Source organism: Macrotis lagotis, chromosome 1 (genome assembly GCF_037893015.1).
Source record: "Macrotis lagotis isolate mMagLag1 chromosome 1, bilby.v1.9.chrom.fasta, whole genome shotgun sequence".
NCBI classification, from domain to species: Eukaryota; Metazoa; Chordata; class Mammalia; order Peramelemorphia; family Peramelidae; genus Macrotis; species Macrotis lagotis.
The window spans coordinates 845,406,219-845,432,137 of NC_133658.1; the positions used below are offsets into that span (position 1 = coordinate 845,406,219).

Here is a 25,919-nt window from a genome sequence, read left to right on the forward strand (position 1 = left end):
CATGCCATCAAAAGGGACAATGGCCAAAGCCTGCTGAAAGGCAGGACCTTCCATTTCCAGCTGTTTTTCCTTCTTGCTTTGTATCTGGCCTCAAGAATTCCACATATAGGCAACTCTAGCTAGAATAGAGACTTAATCTTCAAGGTTTGCAGCTTACCATTTCTTGAAGCTTACCATTCCTTTCCAGCAATTGAAGAAACAATAACATAAGCTGGAGCCAACTGAAAAAAAAAAACTCTCACAATGCTTTGGCAAATATCACAGCTGGCATTTTTGGGTGGATTATGAATATTTTTTCATAGCAAACAATTCCTATGCTTCCATGTGGAGCTGACTACAGGGATATTAGAATAGTCTCTGTTCTACTTTTTATTAAGTAAAGCATTCTAAAGGACAGCATTCTTTAATCAGATAGAGCTGCACTTATGATTTTTCCTCAAGTTTTAGATGTCCTATCTATTTGAAGAATATGGAATGTCAATGACACTTATAATCATAAAACTAAGTACTCCCAAGGCTCAAGGAGACAGACAAAGGTCAACTAGTCCATCATGATATATCCATATTACACAGAAAGGAGTTTATTATTAAAAATCATTCCTTGAGATAATGACAGTCTTAATATTCCTCCTATCCACTCTAATGGATGTGACAAGGCCAGTATCAGGACCAAGAAAGCTAAGTAGCCACCAAAAGTCTGAGTAGGCAGGAAAGAGAAAGAAAAGTTGCAGTTAACAAAGGTCAACAGGGAGATGTTAAAAAAAATCATGCCACAATGGTTTCAAAAATCTGTAATAATTGTTTTATTAATTATAGTTTATAAAGCATTTTACATAAATTTTCTCAGATAATTACAAGAAACCACAAATAATAAAAAAGTCTTCATAACCACTATATGGTTATGGTGGACAAGTATGATTCTCTCCATTTACAGGTAGAAAATTAAGGCTAAGATCTTAACCCCAAATCACACAGTGATATGACACAATGAGAATTGTAATGATAACAGAAACAAAACAAATTCTGACTTAATATGCATTCCCTTTTTACTACATAATCTTGCATTTTCAGGCAGGCAAAATTTACAGAAGCAAAAGGTCCCTGTAAGATCTATGAATTAAAAAGAAGAAAGAGTCACAGCAAGTAAAATGGACAACATTTATTACAGGAAATTAAAATTATTTTGTATGAACAAAACCAATGCAGTTAAAATTAGAAGAAAAGAAGGGAACCAGTAAATTTTTTTAAAAGTTTGTCTGATAAAGACAAACCTAGATAAATTTAGAAATCATAGCTATTCCACAAAGTATAAATGGTCAAAAGATATGAGCAGGAAGTTTTCAAGAAGTCAAAGCTATTAATGGTGACATGAAAAAAATTATCTAAATCACTAATGATCAGAGAAATGCAAATTAAAAAAACTCTGAGTTACCACCCCACACATATCAGATTGGCTGATATGACAGAGAAGAAAAATAGCAAATGTTGTAAAGGTGCATAAGAAGAGTAACATTAATGTATTTTTTTAGTTGTTTTTTACAAGGCAAATGGGGTTAAAAGTGGCTTGCCCAAGGCCACATGGCTAGGTAATTATTAAGTGCCTGAGGACGAATTTGAACTTAGGTACTCCTGACTCCAGGGCTGGTGCTCTATCCACTGAGTCACCTAGCCACCCCTGATGCATTGTTGATAGAGCTGTGAACTCCAAACTCTAAAGAACAATTTGGAACTCCACCAAAAGAGTTATAAAATTGTGCAAAGCTAGGACCTAGCAATTCCACTACTAGGTTTGTATCCCAAAGACATTTTTTTAAAACGGAAAAGAACAAAAATATTTTCAGCAGCCCTTTTTGTGGTTGCAAATAATTAGAACCTGAGGGAATACCCAACAATTGGGGAATAACTGAACAAGCTGTAATATAATAACTTAATGGGATACTACTGGGCTAAAAGAAATGAGGAGAAGGATGGTTTCCGAAAAACCTGTGAAGGCTTAAATGAACTCATACTAAATGAAAAGAGCAGAACCAGAATATTGTATACAGCAAAAGCAATATTGTACTGATGGTCAACCATGAAAGACTAAGGTACTCTGATCAAGAAAATTTCAAAGGACCACTGATGGAAAAAATGCTAACCATCTCCAGAGAGGGAACAGAATGAAAAATACTTTTTACTTTATTTTTCTTGGACTTTTGCCTAACAAGGCTAAAATGGAAATGTATTTTGCATAACCTAATTTGTATAAATTATATTATTTTGCTTGTCTTCTCAAGGGGTGGGGAGAGGGTTAAAAAGAGGAAAAGAATTGATAACTCAACTTTAAAAAAATGTATGTTAAAATAAAGTATATATTTAAAAATATATTTTTGAAAGAAAATTCCTGATATCAGAAAGAAGCAGAAGACCAGAAAATCAAATAGACTTTGAGGGTTGAAGGGAAGAATAGACTTTAATATGAGAAACAAAATGAAGGTGAGCAACGAATCAATAAATAAAAAAGTATTTCCAAAGTGCTTCTTGAGTGTCAGAATTTCAGACAGATAAAGGTCATATAAGTCATAGCAAAATAGAAACAAGAAAAAAACCAGAAATGTAAAGCTTAAATATAAGCTAAGAAATCCTTATGTACAAATTTCTACCAAAGTAAGAACTGGGGCCAAACTATGGTTTAGAGTTTGGCTATAATTAGTAATACAACTGCATCTAAATGGAAACATAAGAAGACTCAGTTCTGATGATATATGGGATTTCAGAGCTTTGGTCTATGTTCTTTTTTCTGTTGTTCAGATTGTAGACTTTGTTTATGAAGACAGGAATATTCTGTAGGAGTATTCAGTATTAAGAGGAAGACAATGTCATGCCCATCAATCCTAGAATTTCTTCCAAATCTCTAATAGCAAAAGTTTAATGCCAGAGGATCTATAATAGCTTGACTATTATCCTGTAATGATAATCTGAATATAATGTATCACATTCCATTTGACTTTGTGCCTACAAAGGGTAGCTCACAAGGGTTGGGTGACAGATGGTAGGGAGAGTCAAGAATGAAAAAGACATATAGATAGAGATAGACATGAAGAAATTCAGAAAGAGATAGGTAGATGCGTAAAGATAAATGAGAGAGAAAGAGACAAAGAAACTGAGACAGATAGACAAGACAGAGACCAAAGCAGAGACAGAGAGAATTTTAAGACAGATAGCAGGCTCCTTCTACATATCCCAAAACAAATGGTCCACAGAAGTATTAGAAAGGTGGACAGAAAGTGCAATTTCATTCACCAAACTCAACAACTCCAGAAAAAAAATGCAGATCATATCAAAAAGAAAGGACTAAACTGAATCACTTCTATACTCAATATTATTACTTCTGACAGAATCTTTGTTTTGCCAGAAATATTACCAAAGGCAATGAAAAAAAATAAAAGACTTAGTATTGTCTTTTGTTATCTTGCTTCTAAAATTCTGGAATTGAAGGTCTGGCTAATCCTTTCTCTACCCTATTTGCAGAGCAATTGATATGTGGGGAGCCATTAGAATCTATTTTTTAAATATCACAACCTTCTTATTCTCTAATTTTCTTTTAATTTTCTAGCCAAGAGGAAATATAAGAGGCATATAGGATAGCAAGATTGCTAGATTATTACATGCCTCTTCTTTATTTCTTTGAGTAGATAAATTCCAAAATAATCTTATGCCAGCTTGGGCTCTTCACTTGATGCATTTTAGGGTTCTTCAGTGGTCTTTATTTTTCCCATTATTACTTTTATAGATTGCTTTGTTTTTGAGCTTATTTGAACAATGTGCATTTTAGTACTGAGTATCTGATAAATATAGTCACTATTTAGAGAGATTGGTGTGTGAGTATGTATAAGTGTACCTGTGCTTTCTCCTTTCACTTCCTCCAATCAATGCCAGAAAAGTCTTTCAAATATAGGTATGTGTCTGGCTACCAAATCACTGATTATAGAATCTGAATTGGAAGGAATTTGATAATGTTTGTCCTTCATTCAAAGAAGACCATGACATCAAGGAGGTGATGCCATAGCATGCAAGTAAATTGAATTTGAGTGAGAGGTTGCTAAGTCAACAACCTCACTTTCTCCTCCAGAGCCATCTGAGTCCAGTAGCCAGATATGAATCATGATTGGAGATAGACCTGGGATGTGAGGCAATCAGGCTTAAGTGGCTTCCTAAGGTCACACAGCTAGTAAATATCGGGGGTTGTACTTGAACTCAGGTCCTTTTGACTTCAGGGTTAGCACTCTATCCACTCTGCCATGGGTAGCTTCTCTATGGAAGGAATCTAGTGCCAAGAAAGCAAGCTAGATCTTGATTATAGTAATATAAATTTTAAAAGAATATGAAAAGTTAATTACATTTATATTAAGTATATTATCATTCTTGGTCCAGAAAGCAGATAACAAAACATACTTCTCTGTTCTTAAGAGAGTTGTGGATGCCAAGGGAATGGAATATGACATGTCAGATACTTGTTTTACTAGCTAGTTTTACTTAACTGGTATTTTTACTATTACCATTAAAGATTTAAGGACAGAGATGTTTCATAAAATGAATATGACAAAATGAATACAAGACAGTAAAAAAGTTAATCACTATAGATCAGTGGTCTTGGCTTTAATTACTGGCAAAATTATAGAATGATAAAGAGTATGATTTGTGAACATCCAAAAAGTGAAGAGATGATCAAAAGGAGACAATACTGCTTCATTAGGAATAAGTCATGCCAAATAGAAATAAATAAGTCAACTAATCAACAAAGATTTTCTGCATCCAAAAAACTTGAATTTTAATTGAGGATATAACATGTTCACAAGTAATTAATATATGGTATAATGACAAGAAAAGGGATTGGGCCTGGAATTTCATAGCTTTAGAAAACAACCCAACAAAGAAATTTCCTTTACATAAGTAAGTCAACACATTCTCTATATTTTTTAGTCTTGGAAATTTGTCTAAGGTCCTATAACCAGCATGTTACGGAGACAGGATTCTGTTCAAATACACACACACACACACACACACACACACACACACACACACAAACGTGCGTGTGTGCATGCATGTGTGTGTGTGTGTGTGTGAATTAGATAAAATAGATATAATCAACAGAAAGAGGGGACTATCATTATTAGAGATTATGAAATGAATCTTGAAGAAAGAGAGATTTTATCTAAAACTTGAAGGAAGGAGGAAAAGAACTCTCAGCATGAGGGACAGCTAATAAAAAATGCATGGAGTCAGAAGATGAGGCAACTTGTATAAAGAACAGCAAAGAGGCCAGCTTCACTGAATCTCAGAACATAAATTGGGGAGAGGAGGAGAGAGAAGGAATAAGGTATTAGGAGACTGGCAAAGTAGAAGGGGTGATGAAAGGTATTGAAGACCAGAGGATATCCCTTTTGATCCTGGGGATGACAGGGAGGCATTGAAGTTGATTGAATGGGGTGGGGAAGAGGGAAGAAAGAAGGGAAAAGAGATAGGACCCTGGATGATATGGTCAGACCTGAGTTTTAGATCAATCTGACAGCTAAATGGAGAGTGGACTGGAGTGAAGAAAGACTCGAGGTAGATTTTTTAACCAGAAGATTTCATCTTATTTTATTTTTTTAGAGTAATCTAGGTGTGAGGTGATTGAAAGCCTAAATCAAAGTGCCAAAGTAGAGAAAGGGTATTTATGGGAAATGTTATAAAAGAATCAATAGGATTTAGCAACAGACTAGATACAAAGACTAAGATTGAAGAGTCAAAGATGATACTGAGGTTATAAACCTGGGTAAGGGCGAAATTAGTGGTACCCTTAACAGTAAGAGGAAAATTAGAAGAGGGAAGGAATTGAGAAGAAAGAGAATGAGTTCAGGTTTGGATGTGATGAATTTAAGACTAATCTATCAATCAATATTTTTAAGTAACTATTACTATGTGCCAGAAAATTGGAAAACAAAAAGAAGCAAAAAATAGTCCTTGTCTACAAATATGGACAAATAGATATATGCAAAGAAAGTTATATGCAGTCTAAAGAAGAAATAACAGAGAGAAGGTATGGGGTTGAGAAAGGCTTCCTGTAATAGATGAAATTTTAGTTGGGACATAAAGGACACCAAAGAGGTCAGAAGTCAGACAAAAGCTGAGAGAGCATTACAGGAATGTAGAACAGTCAGAGAAAATGCCCAGAATGAAGACGAGTGTCTTGCTCATGGAACAGCCTAGAGGCCAGTGTCACTGGATTAAAGAATATGTGTCAAGAAGTAAAGTAACAAAAGACTGGAAAGACAACAAGATTATTAAGGACTGAGAATGCCAAATAGAAAATTTTCTATTTAGCAGCCCTGTTTGTGGTGGCAAAGAATTGGAAATTGAGTGCATGTCCATCAATTGGGGAATGGCTTAATAAACTCAGGTATATGTATGTGATGGAACATTATTGTTCTATTACAAACCAGGAGGGATGGGAATTCAGGGAAGCCTGGAAGGATTTGCATGAACTGATGCTGGGCGAGATGAGCAGAACTGGAAGAACACTGTAGACCCTAACAGCAACATAGAGTGATGATCAACCTTGATGGACTTGCTCATTTCATCAGTGCAACAATCAGACACAATTTTGGTGTATCTGTGATGGAGAATACCATCTGTATCCAGAGAAAGAATTTGGTGTTTGAACAAAGACCAAAGATTATTACCTTTAATTTAAAAAAAAAAGTTATCTTATGTAATTTTGCTATCCCTTTTACTTTATTTTTTCTTCCTTAAGGATATGATTTCTCACTCATCACATTCAACTTAGATCAATGTATACCATGGAAACAATGTAAAGACTAACAGATTGTCTTTTGTGGGGAATGGGGGGAGGGAAGAGAGATTAGGGAAAAATTGTAAAATTCAAAATAAATAAATAAATTTGAAAGAAAAGAAAAGAAAATTTTATACTTGATTCTAGAATCAATAGAGAGCCATAAAAAATAAAAAAACAAAAAAAAAACAAAAACTAAAATAAAAATAAAAAAGTAAAAAAAAATAGAGAGCCATGAGAATTTATTGAGTAGAGGAATGACAATACCAGACCTGCCCTTTAGTGGCTGAATGGATTAGAATCAATTGGAGAAAGATTTCAAGTAGGCAGACCCCAACAGGCTAATGTAATAATTCAGGCATGATGTTTTGAAAACCTGTACTAGAATGTATCCAGTTAGAAATGTCTAATAGGCAGGTGAAGATATGAGAGTAAAAGTTCAAAAACAAAGTTAAGGCTAAATAATTAAGACTAAGAATCAACAGAGGGATGAAAACTGAATCCATGGGAGCTGATGAGCACAGCAGTAAAAAAGAGTAAGCAGATTGCTGGTAAAATTCAATGATTAATCATTGTACCTAATTTAAATCCTGATTTTCTATCTTTTGTGTTAATAATTGATAATCTTTCCCCCTCATTCAGAGAAAAAACTTTGTAAATGAATTTCTTTGAATCTTTTCAGGGCAAGGTTCATCATTAGTGAGAGTGCACATGAAATCATATTTTAAATAATCTTCACAATTTCAAAATTTTTGGCTGATTTGGTCATCAATTTTTTTTGTTTTTTATCTTGAGATGTGACTGACAAAGAACTTGTAGTTGGACTAGATTATAAGTTTCATCTTAAATCTACATTCTATTTGAAACAATCTTTTTATGATAATTGTCTACTTTATGATGATTGCTTTAGTAAAAATTAGATAAAAATGCCAAATTCAACTTAACCAAGTACAGATTAAAATTAAGTACAAATTAAGTACAAGTACAAATTAAAATAGTCACTCCCCCACTTTGGAAAATTTCCATTTTTTCCCCTGGGACAAAATGTATACTTTAATGGCATTTGATATATGGAGCAATAAAAGTTTTAATATGTATTAAACAATAAGTTTACATTCTCTTATATATATATATGTATGTATATACAAAAGATTATCAATAGTCTACATTTTCTGTCTGGCATCCAAAAGAATTGTAATGCATACCTTGTTATATGCATATATAACACTTCAGAGATCATTAGTTGTAGACAGTAATTAATCCAATTTTAGAAAAGCTCCAAACATTCTTTCATGCTATACTTGTAGACAAGATGGAGAAATATGAGTTAGAAAGTAAAGTTAAATGAATTCAGAAGCAACTGACTTATATTAGCCCCCTGTCCTCCCCTTCAAAAAACATATATATAGTCACTGATGTTTCAACATCCATTTGGACGATAGAACATTTCAGGAATCTATTCTTATCCTTGTATTTAGCCTTTATCAATGATCTGGATGTAGGCACTGAAGGTGTATTTATCAAAGTTGTAGATGAACATTACAAGGTATCTCCAGCTATACTATCACAGTCTAATAATAAATAGTGTCTGTTTGAATAGGCCATAACAAAACTATGGAGAATTCATAAGAAAACAAGTAACCCTGAATCAAACAAGGCAGACTGAAGGAAGCAGAATCTAGAAAATAATATAAACAATGACAGCAATAATGTACATGAAATGTATACTAAATTCTGTCTAAATTTGATTAACTACAAAAAACAATCTTGGATCTAGTGCAAAGGAAGAAATCAGACATCTGTCCTCTGAGTAAAGAAGTAGAAAATCGATGAGAAAAGGTAGGCTACTGTTAGATATTTAAGGGCCTTAAATGTCAAGATGTAAGTATTAATATTTAATCCAAAAGGTAAAAGAGAACCATTGATGGTTTTTGAAAGAAGGGTTGATATGATTGAAAAGTTTGATATCTGGATCATAAAAATATTATTCAGAAAATATGTGTAAAGGATGGATTAGAGGGGAGATAGCTTAAGAAAGAGAAAAAACCCCACCAATTAGGTGACTATTACAAACAGTTCAGGTAAAAAAGCAAAGAAAGAGGGCTAGAACTAGAATGGTAGCAAGTGTGTCTTGGGCATTCCCATTTCTATCTAGTGCTCTCTTCACCCCAACTTTATATGAATAAAGTGAATATTAGACAGGAGGATAAAAGTTAGTGACTGATGATTCAAATAAAATAGGAGTTGGACTACCTACTGGTATCTATAGAGTTCATTTCCTGCTGAAATTTAGAAAAAAAACAAGGGAAGGTTTCATAGTCAGATAAGTGGGGGGTCATGTGCAATATGAGGTATAGGAAATGAGGAAACAGTTATATAATGTACATTAGAAGACTAAAGACCCAAGGCTCAGAACTACCTCTTCCATGAAGCTTTTCTTTTAATTTTATCAATAACCTTATCTTTGGGACTGCAAAAGGCCCCTTCCTCACTAATTGATTTAACATTATATAATATCATGTATTATACTTATCTGAGTTTGTATTATTCTCTAACCGATAGGCTCCATGAGGGTAGGAAATTTGTCTTAGCTAAGCTTTATATTCCCCATACATAGTCCAAAGTTCCATATACATTAGATGTCTGATGTTTTGCTCATTTGAACTGCAATCCTTCAAAGTTATATGAATAAGCTGCCAAATTTCCCATAACCAAGAAGAAAAGAGAAGGCTAAGGGAAAATTAGGTACCATTCTGACAAAGAAACTATCTCTTATGTGCAATCCACTTTTAGGACTTTTGCTTATCATCCATTCCCTAACTTGGATATCAATTCTACATTGGTAAAGCCTTGTTCCTGTCACTTCATGCCTGGGTCTTTTTCTTTATCTTTAAAACAAAATGTTTGACTAAATGATCTCTCAGGTGCCTTCCAGCTCTAAAACCATCAGCTGAAATCAGAACTGACTGAAAGAAGTTCATCGAATACCCGGAACCAGCTTTAAATAATTCACTCATGCTAGAAATGACAGCTCTGAGACATCCCCCCCATCTATGCTGTGGAGAATTCACACCAAGAAAGGGGCTATAGTCCCATGGCTATACAGTTGCACTGAAGCATACATAGCCACAACCACCAAAACAAGTGTCTCTTTTCATTGCTCAGAATAGAGAATCTATGGTGACAAATTAATGCACAGTCTATTTAGGTGAAACTCTGGACAATAGGATGAAATACCTCTATTCTTCTAGGGCAAGAGTTCCAAATCTGAAGAGTGCTAATTTAAAAAAAAAATTTGACAAATTGATTTCAATACAACTGGTTTCTTTTGCTATCCTAATTATTTTATTTAATGTTTTTTAAAAACAAAATTTTGAGAAGTCCATAGGCTTCTGCCAGAGGAGTCCACAACACAAGAAGAGTTAAAAACCCCTGCTCTTGAGGGATGTCTGAGGTAGTCACAATTATTTTTATGTGAAATTCCTGTACAGTCAAAAATAGCATCAAAGTCTCACTTCCCTCCTTTTCTAAGCTAAATTCTGTTCACTATAACAACCATTTATGATATTCATGAAGTCATTATGAAGTCTATCAGGACTTAGGGAGAGAAGAAAAAAAATTAAGGGTATCCTTTGCCATGAAGGAGTTTATATTCCATTAAGACAAGAGAAAAACAGAAAAGACTGCAGATAATCCACAAAGAACATAGAAAACTAGAAAATTAAAACTTTAATGAATTCACATATGTACTCTAAGTTTTACCTTGAGAATGTCTCCTTCATAGAGGTCAAATGTCTTAGCTTTAAGCTGAATCCCTTTTCCTGGTTGAGTCTGGATGGAGTAGATACATTCATGATTGTTATTGTAGTTTACAGGAAAGTTGGGGGACAGCAGGATACCTTGAGTCCCCGTGACTGATGACCCACATTCAGCTAGAAATAGACATAGTAATCATAGATGAGTAATTCCCTACTTTGACAGGGAAATATAGAATTCAAAGTATCAAAATACCCAAATATATTTGCACATAATTGGTTAGTCTATCTCCATTCTTCTCTCAAATACCCCCCAACTTGTTTTGAATTAGTAAGTGGTTATTCTATAGATTGCTTTATAGATTTTCACAGTAAAATGCATGATCAAGATGAAGAAGGGGAGGATATATATCTATAATCTCTTTGATTTATAAAGGTTGGGACTTTCATGAGACTATAAAATCAGGAAAGGGATGTAAATGGGGAACACAGTCTTATTGATTATATTATGAATAGCAGAGTTTTTGAAGCTTAAAAGAAAAAAATATTAAGATGTCATTACTGTCTCTTGACCCTCTGCCCAAGGTCTCTGTTCTCTACCATAAACTACCTATTCTGGATTAACATATGGGTTAATGTTTTATTCTTTCAATTAGGGTACCATCCCATCTAAATGGATACTTTATCTGAGTTTATTTCATCTATAGAAACAGGATGTTGGGCTGAAGCATCTAAGAGTTTTCCTTTCAATTCTGATAGTATGGCATTATAAATGCATTTTAACCAAGACATTCTGAAAATATTGCGTAACCACCCAAAAAGGGCAGCCAATCTTGTAAGGGTTATTATTAATATTAATTCAAAAACATACTATGTGAAAAGTTTTATTCTGGGTACCAAGGATCAAAAGATGACCCAATCATTATATTCTCCAAGGAACCTAAAAGAACACATTACATAAATCACAAAGTTCTAAATGATATTCTTAACTATAACTAGATAGAGAGCTCTGAGATTTCTTCTATTTCTGAGATTAATATTTGCAAATTAATATTTACAAAACTATCTTAAACATTAAAAAGTAAACATGTAGAATTGGTTGAACTAAGAAATTATACAAGTCAAAAATAAATACTTTGAATTACCTAAGTTATTCAGAGAAATTAGTGTATTTGGGAATCTATCCACAACTTGTGATGATGATATTCCACTCTCCACCAAAAAGTTAGTTAAGGAGAATAATGCACTGGATAAACCACAGAAATGAACATAAGGTTGTTCTTATATTTTTTTTTGCAAGGCAATGGGGTTAAGTGACTTGCCCAAGGTCACATAGGTAATTGTTAAATGTCTGAGGCCGAATTTGAACTCAGGTCCTCCAGATTCTAGGGCTGGTACTCTGTCCACTGTGTCACCTAGCTGCCACGGCTGTTCTTATTATAAAGCCTTGAGTGCAGATATCAATACTGTGTGCAAAAATGGGATGGTTTAGTTGAAGTTTACATGGTATTCCCCAAATTCTGAGAGATCAGCAGTAGCTCCTTCAGAGGAGTTAAATTAATAGTAACTCTATGACTAGTTAGTTCAACATGTTTATTCTATATTGTATAAGGGAGGTCTTCAAAGAATCATGGCATTTCACTCTTTTATATATTACTCCACTTCAAGCATTCTTCAGTTCAGTCAATCTGGTCTTCTTGTTATTCCCCAAATATGAAATTTTTACTCCCACCTCCATGACTTGACATAGACCTTCATATTTTATATGCATTCCTTCCTCATTTCCACTCTTAGCACTCTTAGCTTTCTTAGTTCAAAGACAACATTCCATATGAACTTCTTCCTGATTCTTCCAGCTTCTGGTGCCCCCTCTGCCACATCTTAACAAATTTCCTTGTATTTATATTGTATAAACTCTAGAAAGAGAATCAGTTTGTTACAGTGGCAAAATCAATGTATTTTGAGTCAGGAAAGCTGAAGTCCATACTAGTTTTGACCCTACTTGTCCTTCTGACACTACCTTTCTGACCTTTGGAAAATCACTCAACTCTCTAAATCTTAATACCCTCATCTCTAAAACTAAAGAATTCAAATCCATGGCCTCTCAGATCCCTACTAGTTCTTAATCTTTAAGATTTCTATTTCCCTCTACAGAATGTAAGCTCCTGGAAACAAGGAACTGTTTAGTGTCTGCCATCTAAAAAGTGTTTAATAAAATATTTATTAATTTATTAACTAAATCATCTCATGAAGTTTAGTGGAATTGGAATCAAAAAACTAATCTAAATTCTTTCTCTGTCACTTGTTACCATGACCATGACATCCACTTGTGGCCTTGGTTTCCTCATCCATAAAGTGAGGTTAGACAGATGACCCCTAAAGTCCTTTCCATATCTATGATTCAACTACCTCATAGAAAGGTTATGAGAATTGAGAGCCGATGTATATGATGCTTAAAATAAACCTATTAAGTACTCCACAGAGCTTCCAACTGCTCACCCCAACTCCCAATTTCTTTCACCTCTTTAGAGTAATGAAACTTTAGTAAAGGCCTTAATCAGGGAACTATATTCTAAGGCTCAGAGGCTAAGAGATAGGGATTTTTATCATAAGTCATTACCAAAAAATCTATATTAAGTATCCACTGCATATTGGATTCTGTTTGGATTTGCCTCCTAAGAATAGGAGGATACAAGATCAAGACTTCTTCCTTCTTCATTTATGAATAGCGGATGTCTACCTTTTAGACATTTGGCCCCATGGCCTGTATTTACTGGGTAAATTTAAAGCTGGGGTAATAATACTTATACAATTCATTTCATGGGGCTATCATGAAGAAAATACTGTGTATTAGATTACAAACTCCAGGGGCTTCATCACTTTAACATTCAGTTCCTGTGTTGTACAAAATAGACACCTAATAATTACTTGTTGAACTAAATTAAATTAAATTAAATCTAATTGAGGTAAATTAAACTAATATAAAAGTGAGAACTTCATTATCACTTTCATCTTATAGTTCTAGAGGATTATCCTCATCTTAAAGTACTCCTCACCTTCACTCTTTGGGGGAAAAAAAGGATTTGCCTTTCACAGAGTAAGGGAACAATATTAGATGATTTCTAAGGTCCCTTCCAACTTTAAATCCTCTGAAATGGATTTGTGACAGTTCTTCTAAGTAAAGCCTCAATGATAAGAATCAGTAGATCACAGGTTTTGAGTTAGAAGGCATTTCTGAGGCTATTTAGTTCAAACTATTATCATTTTTGATAAGGAATGAGGCCTAAAATGGTCAAATGATTTGTTCAAGTAATGTTGGTAGAAAATAGCTAAGAAAGGAACCAGGTCTTTGGATTTCAAGTCCAAACCAGAGCACTTCCTAGTCAGGAAAAAAACCTTTTACTATCTTTATAGACTATAAGCATGAAGGGTTTTCAGACATTTCTTAGATCTACTCATTAGTATTTAGAAGAACAAGAATGAAGAATTGATTCTGATCCCAGAGCTGAATGGGACTGCAAAAGCTTATGTAGAATGGCCAAACAAATGCAGTACATGGATTTAATGAGATACACTACACTGTAAGAAATTAAAAATACAATGAATTCAGAAAACCACAGGAAGACATATGAATTGATGAAGAATGAAGTCACCAGAACTAGGAAAACAATAGATACAATTACTACCACAATATAAATGAGAAGAACACAAACCCCAAACTGAAAGCTATGAAATTAAAATGACTGATCTTGATCCTGCTGAAGAGTTGAAAAAAATGTGTCTTGGGGAACTAAGGGTATGAAATATATATACATACATATATATATATATATATACACATATATATGCCTACTATACATATATACTATATATATATAAATGCCTACTATATTTACTATATATATATGTGCCTACTATACATATATACTATACATGCCTACTATACTACATATATGTATATATATATATACCTACTATTTTTTGGCTAAATTGATTTTTTCTTCTTTCATTTTTACATCTTATTACAATAGATGGCTTATTGAAAAGGGAAAGAGGAAGAACATATATGTACATATATATATATATATATAAATAAAATTGATACAAAACCAGAAGATAATAATATATTTTAAAAAAGAATCATTCAAACAGAGCTTGAATCTTCACCATATGAAAAACAATGTTTTTTAAATCCTCCTATGAATGGCTTATTTTCTTAGTTAAGGGCTATCAAATTTTTAATAATTCCCAAGATCACTAGGTTTTCTTTCTTCTCTAACTCATATTCCTGACTCACCAACTAAAGGTCTTTACCCTCTTTTTTCTGTTTTCTAAAGAAAAGAGCTCCAACATTGCTTTTCTAGGCTTGAAGACTAGTATAAAGGATTATCTTGGACTTCCAATATCTAAATATACTTATATATGACATTTTGTTGCTTTCTTCCTACTTACTCTAGAATTGACCTAGATCTGACATCAACTTCCCTCTCCTATCTCCTTGTTCCTGAGGACAAGAACATATTTTCCTCTCATTTCTGAAAGTCTCTTCTCAGTTAAAGGTTCTGTGTATAGTGAATGATCAGGTTGGGGGAGCCTACTTATACTTATAGGTATCCTGGGAGATCTGGTTGTGGGGGGGATATAAGAAAAAGAAGGGATGTTAACAGATCAAGGGTTGTCTTGCCTATCCTTATTAGAAAATATTAGCCAAACAAAATGAAAGCACATGACCACCTACCAACACACCTTGGCAGAGCCGAACTCCACACCCGACGTCTGCCCCCAAGGCATGTGATTCGGGCTACCCCCTCAAGCCGGTACCCTGGGAAGCAGGAAAAAGTCAAGACATCGCCCACTCCAAACTGCAAGCCTTTTCGGATACTGTATGCTGGAACTTCAGGCTCCTCACAAGGTTCCAAGTCATATTCTAAGGGGGATTAAAAAAGACAAAGACACAAATACACTCAGGAAAAAACCCCAGACATATAGATATAATAAAATGCAGGAAACATTTAAAAACATAAAAAATTAAGAGAAATAGAGGAAATAAAGAACAGGAGATGAATGAGATATGGAAAAGGTTAAGAGGTACAGAAAGATAGTCAAAGAAGGATAGGCAAAAAAAGAAATAAAGGACACATAAAGAGATATACCAACATATAAGTCAAAGACATAGATAAATACAGGGAAAAAAGGTTATAGAAAAATAGACCCAAGGATTCAGAAAATGTAAATATGAAAAGAGGCAGAGACAGAAAGGAGAGAGAGAGAGAGAGAGAGAGAGAGAGAGAGAGAGAGAGAGAGAGAGAGAGAATTAGATAAAGGAAAAAAAAACTCAGGATGTATTTGGGGGTTAATACATGGGATTATCCCCCTATCAGTTTCTTGCATTGTGAGATTGTTAAAGTGTATATTCAACAAATTCATCATCACACATCCCCAACTTGACCCATCTTCCTTCCCATGCCCTCATGCTGTTCTTTCTGTGCTCTCAAGATCCAATTAGCTTCTTAACTCTGAAATATGAAGGACTGATTAGAAGAGAATAAGGAATGGGGGTAGGTTGTATTTTAAAAGAAGAATGTGGAGAAGGAAATATTTAACCCCAAAAATGAAGTTCTAAAGGAGAAATCTCAGGAATGGCAGCAGAAAATAATTGTTTGTTTATTGGATGTTCCCAGTTTCTTTCACATCTCAGCAAGTCCTTAGTCCCCCTCTGCTTATACTTAAGCCTGGCAAAATCACTAATATTATCTCCCAATCTTAGGAAATGGCTTCATTAAATAAAACACTCAAACTACACATGAACATCAAAGGCGAAGGGTCACCAATCCATCTACAATATTAATGGCAAGTGAGTGGTCAGTCTATATTCCTAGTCAAGGTAAGAGTATACCTCCCAACAAGCAATTGATCCATGGTCAAGGAGTCCACTAAGATTAGGTCTCCATTTCTCCAGACAGAAATTTCTCCAATCTACAGGGAAGTCTATAAGTGCCATGTCTCTTTCCCACTTTGCCTCAGGTCAAGGACAGATCCAAGACATCTTACAGCCAACAAGAAAACTTCCCCACCTGAGACTATGGAAGTGAAGATTCAACAAAGTTAAGGGAAGTAATTTCTAAAGTTCTTGTCTAACAACTCTGCTATGCAAGACTGGAGAAATATACAGAATTATATTGTATTACGACTACTCATGAAAAGATGAGGAAGCCAAAAGAAAAAAGAATTTTTAAAAAACTCAACAGATTAATTTTCTCATACCTATTGTTATCAGGGGTTGTTCAATGGAAGATCTGATGACTAAGGGAGAATATGGAATTCCTGTTTTCTAGGGCATGAAAAAAATCTTCAGAAAAATCCAATTGCTAATGTCGAGTAAAAGAACACAGAAAATCCTTAAAGTCTCAAAATGTTACAACACATCCTTGCATGGAAAATCTATGTTGGAATGTTTCTAACCCAAAGGCCTCAGTCACAGAATAATTAAAAGTTTTTTCTTCAGATTTTTAAATGCAATCTTGAAACCGGTTAGAAAAAAAAAAAACTATATGAAAGCAGAAAAAAGTCATTAAAGGGTCCTATCTGACTCCAGGGATCTATAATTCCTTTACCTGAGAAGGTGATGTTAAATCCTTCATATGACATGGAGAAGTCAGAAACAAAGCGAATCTGGGCTGTAAAGTTGCCATAGAGTCCAGCACTTATTGGAGCAGGGAGCCGGGAACCAGTCAGCTGTTTCAGCGGCTGTGTGAAGCTGCCATTCTCAGTGATGAGTAGATAGTCATGGCCACTCTCCAAGTGAAAAGTATGGAAAGTGAAGTAAACACCTGTAAGAAGGAACCAGGGGGACAAGTTGGGAGAGGCCAAGATGGAGAGTCAAAAAAACAGTGAATGGGTCAGACCAAAACCAGATGGGAACCTCAGTCTCCCTGTAAGGGAAGAAGGATTTATATGCACCAAAGGTAAAGATTATTCTGACTTGCAAGTACTTTCAATGTGCACACACAGATCTTCATTATGCACATATGAAGAATCCACTAAAAAATCACCTGCTTTGTTTATTTCCCTCCTACTCTAGGTTCAGGTCCCTGTATCCCTACCATGAACATGCACAATATATTCAAGAAGAATACATTCTTCTGCACAGATAGAGATGAAGATGAATACTCAGTTTAAAATCCCAGGAACTAGGGCTTTATAAATTCATAGTTGAATTAGGCTGTCTTTAGAATAAGCAATAATTCATGACAGTTTATTAAATGGGAATTTTTGTTTCCTAAACTATCTCAATAGCTATTCAATAATGATGCATATTTTTTCTACCCCACCTTTCATATACATAAACACAGACAAACCAGTCACTTGCCATCAGACTTTTCTGAAATGATTAAATTATTCATTCAAAAATTACATAGAATTACTAGAATAAGGTGGTTATTGTTACTCCTTCCATATAGTCTGGTAGGGCTAATTGCTACCAAATGTCAAGAAGCAATCTCTTGTAAAAGCATAAATGTGAAATTCTGCTATGTTCCTATTCTCCTTGCTCCTTATACACTAAGTCTGGGAGGTATGGAGAGTGAAAGGGGGGTAAGGAATCCTAATCAAAGTATAGCAAATGGGCTAATAAATTTCTTACACATTTGGAATGATCTTTAAGTCAAAACCCAGGTCCTAATCAAACTAGAAAATGACTATATGGTTTCTGCTGCCATCTGGCTGGTCCAACATCTACTTGACAACTTTTAATCCCTCATAATATAAAATATAACTACAGAGCAGTTTAATGCTGGTGGAAAGTGCACCAATAACTGAAGAGATCAAGAAAACCTTTATTTCTAGGTCAAACTTGAGGTGGTTCTTGAAAGAATCTAACGATTGTAAGAGGCAAAGGGAAAGAGGCTTAGCTTATGAAAAGGTTTCAGGTTGAATACAGAATATTACAATACATAAAAGAACACCAAATGGTATGGCTAAAAACCTAAAATAGAGAAAGGAATGATAATTTCATATTCTTAGAACAGAATGATAATATGAAATTACATTATGAAGAATTTTAAACAAGTGTTTCTTAGTCATGGCCCTATCTCTAACCAAGAGAGGTTTGAACACCATCTTTTTACTTCTGATGGATGAATGTTCTGCATTATCTTGTTGCAGCAGAGGCCTCAAAATAAGGTAATTCAGGCTCTTAAGGGTTTAAAGGAGTTTAACACTAAATACCCATGAGTGTTTGTGGAGTTAAGAGGAGCGGGGGAAAGACTTAACTATTGTAGAAGGATTAAAAAGAAGAAGAAAAATGAACAAAGGTGGTTTGGGGAGGGAAATTTGAGGACTGGAAGATCACTGGTAGGAAAACAATTTCAGTAACATGGTAGGAGTACAAACCTAACTAGAAAACAAAGAGGGAAGTGTAGACATTTTCAAAAAAGTTTTACAGAGAAGTAGAGGAACAGATAAAATATGATTAAATAGCAGAGAAAATACAAAAGAAAGCTTGGGGAAAACCTAAGATTTTAAGAGCATATAAAAGAGCCAGATTAGAAAAATGTGATTAAGAGACAAGATATGACTGCTATAACAAAGTTCCGGAAGCAGGAGGAAATAAGTCCAAAAGCATAGGTGAAAATAGTAGCTTTTAATATGGAGTAATCAAAGGAAAAAGAAGGGAAGGCAAGAGGTATTCCCAGGTACCAGGTATTGTGCTAGGCCTTATGTATACAAATATAAGCTAAAAAGGAGAGCTCCTACCCTCAAGGAACTTACCTTCCAAAGGGGAAAGACAACACACAAAAGAGAGCAAGTTGGAGGACATGGTATCAAATTTGGAAAAGAGAGGAGTGCCACTAGGAAGAGAATTAAAGTTAGCTGGCCTGAGGCCCTATCCCAAGATCCAGGGGGAATTAGCAAATAAGAGAACTGGGTTGGAATGGACAGAAGATCCAAAGTGAGAAAGCCCTAGACACTGAGAGAGTTTCTGGGTGAAACTATGGCAAAGGCAAGGTATTAAAGTCCAATACTTACAAAAATCTTCAGGAAGGGAAAGGGAAGTTCTGAGGAGTGAAGAAGAGTCTTCAGATGACACTAAAACTCTAGATGACAAAGATGACTATGACTATACATTTGAGGAATAGAGATATAGTTGGGGACATAGCAGAAATACTTTACAATAAGCCTTGTGTAAATGAGATCATAAATCAACAAAAAAGAATAAAACAGTTGTTATTTAGCAAAAAGTACAATTGAAATTATAAGCTATAAAATTATGGTGAGTAAAATCAATTGCATCTCATCACTTTCTCCAGAAACACATAATCACTTAGGAACCAAAGCAGAGGTATCAGATCTTGGGGGTTATAGGAGATAAGAATTTAAAATGTTCAAAAAGTTAAGAGAGGAGGGATTAGTAAAAAAAATCATAGACTCAAACTGGGGCATGAAGGTAAATGAAGTCAGTAGAGTAAATATGATGGAGATTAGGAATGAACCAAAAGGTCAAATATCACAATAAGGATGAAAAATAGCTTTTTTTAATTAAAAAATTATAAAAGTAGAAGTGTGGAAAGATAAAAATTTGTGATAAAAATTCAAAGTTCAAAATCTGAGGACTCAGAAGTAGCAGAAATCCATAAAATACATAATAGCAAAGATATTTCAAACCAGTGTGAAGCAGTTTGAGAATGAGGAATTGGGTAGGTTATCAGATGGAGTCTAACAGTAAAATCAAATACCACAAGGATAAGCCAAATACCAAAGTCAATAAGAAATTTAGTAAAGTAACTTGGAGGTTGACAGGTAACAGAAATGAGTGAATGAATGCATAAAAGGACTACACAGACTTGAAAAGAGATAAAGTTCTTGAGGAATGGTGTTTAGCAAAAGAGTCTGGAAGTTCCATTGTTGGCAAAGATCTTGATTATACATTCTTTTCTCTTTATTATGGGAAGAAGAAACAGACAACAATGAGTATGATTGGAATGGAGATGCTATCATCAGGGCTGAGAAAAATTTCTGTTAAAATGAAGTAAAGAAATGTTGATTCAAAAATCTGTGCTTGATAATATCTACTATAAAATATCCCTTTCAAATTTGCAAAGTTCCTTCCAAATACATCATTTGATAAGAACAAAAACCTTTTGAGGAAGAAGCTATATAGATGAGAAAAATGAAAGGTTAAGTCTCTTGTCCAGGTTCACATAGTTATTTAATGTGACACGAGATTTGAACTCAGGTCTTACTGACTCCAAGTTCAACACTTGTGGATTAGAGGTTTGCAAAGGGAATTTGCTGAGAAAAGAGCAAGTGTTCCATTTGCAATTGAATTCCAAAGGATGTATTTTAATAAGGTTGAATATGTCTTCAAAAATATTTTCCAAAATTTTATAGACAATTCCTAAAATGAAATATCATCTTTGTTCTATGGAGGTCAAATTGTTACTCTGGGAATCAGTCCACTTTAAGCATTTCATTAACTTTATGACCTCTGTCTACCACAAGCTTAAGTTTGTTCATCTACAAAATGGTAAGAAGTCTCCCTGTAACAGACAAAGAGTGAAGGAAAAGGAATAAACTTTCTCCTCATGGTCCCATCAGCACCTTAGACTTATTAACAAGTTAAGCCAAGGAGAGGAGTGCCACTAGGAAGAGAATTAAAGTTAGCTGGCCTTAACAAGTTAAGCCACTTTGAATTAGTAAGGTTATTTACAGGTCTTAATCCCAGGACATTTCTAATCAACAAAAACAATGATAATAGTTCATGTCTCATAAAAGGCCTTTTAAAAGTTTTCAAAGTACATTATACATTATCTCATGTTCTCCTCACAACAACCCCATAAGGAAAAAAGCTATGATTATCTCAGTTTTAGAAGAGAGTCAGAGGCACAGAAAGGGTTAAGAGTCTTCCTCAGGTCATATGGAGAGTATCTCAAGCATGAATTAAAACTGTGTCTTGGTGACCCTAAACTCTCTACTGCATCCACTTCACCTACTTTTTAGGGTATGAGTCACTCCATATGCAATGGTGCCCTGCAGGTCTGAATGTAATTTTAAAATATCATGTCTTGAATGATTTTTGAAATACTCTATTTAATTAAGGATATAATACATTAGAGGGGGAAACAAAAGATTATGTGAAAGAATTTTGGTAGACTTGAAAACTGCTAGAGGACTAAGTCCACCAAATAATACTAGGAAGCTCTTGGAAAGTAAAGAACCTGTGACAGATTATGCCACCTCATTCCAGATTCAGTCAGTTATTGGCATTAAATTAATAAATTCAAAAAAGTATGAATTGCTAGAAAGCAACTGAGATAAGGTGGCTTAAATGAAGGTGGCAACAACTCCAAGGCTCATCCAGTACTACACATATACAAGAAGAGCTCTATGATGATCTGTTTAACCCAGATCTAATGGTGTTCATTTGTTCCCCATAATAGGTACCTGCCAACCCCAGTAATTCTTCCTCATAACACCCAGAAGAGACTAGAAAGACTAGAAGAAGGGATGTAACCCTTGAGGCAGAGGTGCCTCTAAAGGAATGACTATATTTATAATGTAATCATTCTTTAGCAAGGTATTTTGCTAAGAAAATTCAGAAGGCTTTGAGACTCACCTTTGCCATGTGATGTTTCTATCACCCAAGTACAGTTCAGGTTGTTAGGATAAAAATCAGGAAAGCCTGGTGAGAGGATAGTACCGCTGGAACCTTGGATAAAGCCACCACAAAGAGCTGTAGTAACGGGAGAAAGGGGGTCATGAGAGGATGAAAGGATGACGTTGATGTCCTCAGAAACTTCAGACTGACTATATGAGTAGGAACAAAGGACTATAAATCGTCCTCCACTGTCCCTACCCATCACACAGAAGAGAAATGAGAAGATCCACCCTTATTCCCAACTTACCTTCACAGCTAGGGAGGGCTCGGCTCCACTGGAAGTTGGGCTCACACTCCAGTGCCTCACCATCACTTAGAGTGTAACCAGAGTCACAACTAAAGGTCACCAAAGCACCAACATAGAAGTCATTTCCATGACGATGACCATTCACAGGGATTCCAGGATCTAAACAGTGGTCTGACTGTATTGTCACAGCTGGAACAGAGAATCCACAACTAAAAGAAAGGACTCACAAGTGTAGAAAAGAACTCACACCTGGAAACAGTATGTTACAAAAGACTGTCATGGCCTAGCCTCAGAGAGTTTAGCTTTTTAGCCTCATTTGGGATGGGGAGGGTTGAAGATGGGGAAGGCAAAGTAATAGGATGAAAAGGGGGAATAAGAACTATCTTTTCAAGAGTTTCTGCCTATCAAGGTTCCCAACAGTAGGAATGTTTTCAAAGATACACTTGACCACAGAAAACTTCCTTGTCAGCCACATTGTTCCCAAGTGACCTGATCAAAACTCACGAATAAGCATCCAAGAATTTCAAATGCCTTGAGCTATTTCTAAATCAAGAGCAATTAGGAAAGTACAATTATTATCCAGGAAGGAGTAACAGATTCTACTGGTTCATTGCAACACTTCTAGAATTTAGCCAGTCTGTGGATTACCTTCTTTCCCCAATCTGCTTGCCAGGCTGGTCATTTTGATCACAGATATACCAGCTATCTCTACATTATATAATTCCCTTTAATACCCAGGCTAATTGCAGGGTCCAGAAGAAGTGCTGATATAATTATTCTGCACTTTATACCTATCATTCCTAAAGAAAGAAAAATATCTCAAACAGGCAAATAATAAGCAAATACTATGCACTTGTACCCACCCTGTACTCATTTCCTCCTGAGCTCTCAACTCATGGTAGTTTTCTCAGACTTCAGTCATAACACATCATTATTTTCCATCTCTTCAAAGAGCAATTTCTTTTTGCTCTATCTTTTTGCTCAGAGAGTAGAATTGCTTCCTACCAAACTTGCATGTGGATAGGGTAAGACCAAGCAACTGTTCCTCCCAACAATAAGGGACAGAGACCTTCTGATATATCTGTATCTGTACAGAATATACAATAGCTGTTTGAGGTGTGTCATTGAAAGATGGAACACAAAATGATATAGTGGGAGGATAAACAGTACTCGAGACACTGGTTCTAATCCAGGGTTCTGCTATTAATTTACTGGGACCTAAAGTGGATTACGTCCCTCTCTTAGTCGACCTATATGATGGGTTTAGCACAATCAATCTCTGACTTCTATCTATAAGATTCTATGAGTGAATAGTACACTTAGAAAATCATAACAGAATTATGGCACAAAGAAACTGAGATATTGTCTGACTAGCTTTCAGAAAAATAAAGTGCCCTTTCTGTCACCAGCAAGGACAAGATCTTTATTTCCTATACCCTTTCAATACTCACTCTCATATCGGATCTGGAAACCAATGTCTGAATGACTCTTGTCTGTAGAGAAGAGGAGATAGAGGTAGTTACTTGTGCTGATGAGGAATTGGGGAACTTGGGTTCCATGGTAGACTCCTATCAAGGGTGATGAGTATGTACGTCCATCTCGGACCTCCAAAGTATCATAGTTGACCTCTGTTTTAAATCTGCCAGGGAGAGGAAAAAAATCTTATATAAACAATGAACTTATTTAAAATGACAAGTCCTAAGTTAAAAAAGAAGGTTCTTGTTCAAAAAATGATGGGAATAACTTAGCCTCTGAAGCATATTCCAACTCTGCAATTCTGTGATCTCTTTGTGAATTCAGGTTTCTGGAAAGAGGAATAGGTTCAGGAAGGCTAGGTATTTGCATACAGTTAGGATGTTCTTTAGTACAAATTGTTCTGTTGCATTCAAGGTCCAGTTTGGGGCCACTGCAAGGTGTGGGTCAAAAATCTACCATGTTCCTGGGATTCAAAATTCTCTTTTTCAGAATTAGGAGCATTGACAGAAAGATACTTCTCCCCATAGCAAAAAAAAAACAAACAAAAAAAAACCCCCTCATTTTCCCTTTTCTTTTCTCTTCCCCCAAAAGTCCCCTCTTTGCCTTCCCAACCCAATCCCCATGTCAATTTGTGATCATAAGCACCTGTCAAATGTGATTTTGATGGGATATCCTGGCTGAGCTTCAATCACCCACACACAATTCAGTGCATCCTTGTAGAAGCCTGGCCAACCAGGGGAGAGGATAGTACCACTGGGAGATGTCAAGTGACCGCCACAGGGTGCTGTTGAGGGTAGGAAGGGAAAAATATTAATAAAGATCTCAGATTGATTATATGGAAGTAACTTTTGGATGAGAAAATACTTCCAAATCTCTCTATCATATAAATATTTTTATAGTTGGCAGTAATGTTTATTTTTTAAAGAAAATTACAAAGGAATTATATTTTTTCCAAGAAGGGAACATCATTGACTTTGCACAATCACATAATTTGAGATTTCTAAAGGTTAAAAATAAAATAAAAAAACAAATTATGGCTAGCCTTCATTAACTCTTCTCTAAACTATTATATTAGCATTTCAACCTGTCTCCCTACTGCTAGAATTTCTTCTCTCTGATCAATTCTCCACACAGTTGATAAACTAGTAGTCCTAAAGAATAAAAACGATTATGTCACTGCTCTGCTCAAAAAGTTTTTTTGGGTTATATAAAATATATAAATTCTCCCTACATAGTATTTAAAGCCCTTCACAACCTAGATCCACCCTATGTTTCCAGGCTCAGTGGACAATATTCCCTTTAACCCTATATTCCAATTAAACTGGTTTACCTGCTTTTTCCCATATGTGATACTTTATCTCTCTTTTTCATATCTTAGCATTAACTAATCCCAACCCCATGCTTCGAATCCTCTCCCCTATTTCCATATTCATCCCCATTTCATAAAATGACCATCTTTCCTGGTGCTCTCTGTTCCTAGTACCCTCCCCACCAAAATTATATTGTAGATATTTTGTATTTCTGTTCATGTTACCATTTCAATTGTGACTTAATAAATTTGTGATCTGCAGAGAAGTTTGAACCTGACATGAAAGAAAATAGAGATCCCCTAAAGATTATTGAGCAGAGGAGCAGCATGAATAAAGTATCAGTTTAGAAAGCTGAGCACCTGTACAGGATGAACCAAAGGAGAGAAGAGTCTAGAAACCAGAGGATTGTGGTAGTACTCCAGACATCAATTTGTCGGTAGGAGAAGGAATGCAAAGGGATAAGGGAAGAATCAAGACTTGATGATTATCTAGATAAGGGGTTGGTGGAAATGGATGATTCAAAAATGACTCTTCATTGACTAAAAGTGAAATTTTGGAGAAGAAGCTCTCTGTAAAGAAACATGAGGAACTGTGTTCATCACATCACTGCTTTACCTTATTATTATAATAGAAGTAATATGGTACATTGGAATATACTGAA

The 25,919-nt window shown here is 35.1% G+C and overlaps 1 protein-coding gene across 1 annotated transcript in view; it reads right to left on the bottom strand.

Annotated features, from left to right (window-relative positions):
- LOC141508065 (CUB and sushi domain-containing protein 2) overlaps nt 1–25,919 on the bottom strand; it is a 619,633-nt gene that overhangs the window by 279,794 nt on the left and 313,920 nt on the right. The window contains exons 14-20 of the mRNA XM_074216347.1: nt 24,594–24,732; nt 23,924–24,111; nt 22,473–22,661; nt 22,184–22,300; nt 17,184–17,399; nt 15,308–15,496; nt 10,577–10,746 (exon numbers count right to left, since the gene is read on the bottom strand). Coding sequence (XP_074072448.1) covers nt 10,577–10,746; nt 15,308–15,496; nt 17,184–17,399; nt 22,184–22,300; nt 22,473–22,661; nt 23,924–24,111; nt 24,594–24,732 — 1,208 coding nt within the window. The remainder of the gene's footprint in view (nt 1–10,576; nt 10,747–15,307; nt 15,497–17,183; nt 17,400–22,183; nt 22,301–22,472; nt 22,662–23,923; nt 24,112–24,593; nt 24,733–25,919) is intronic.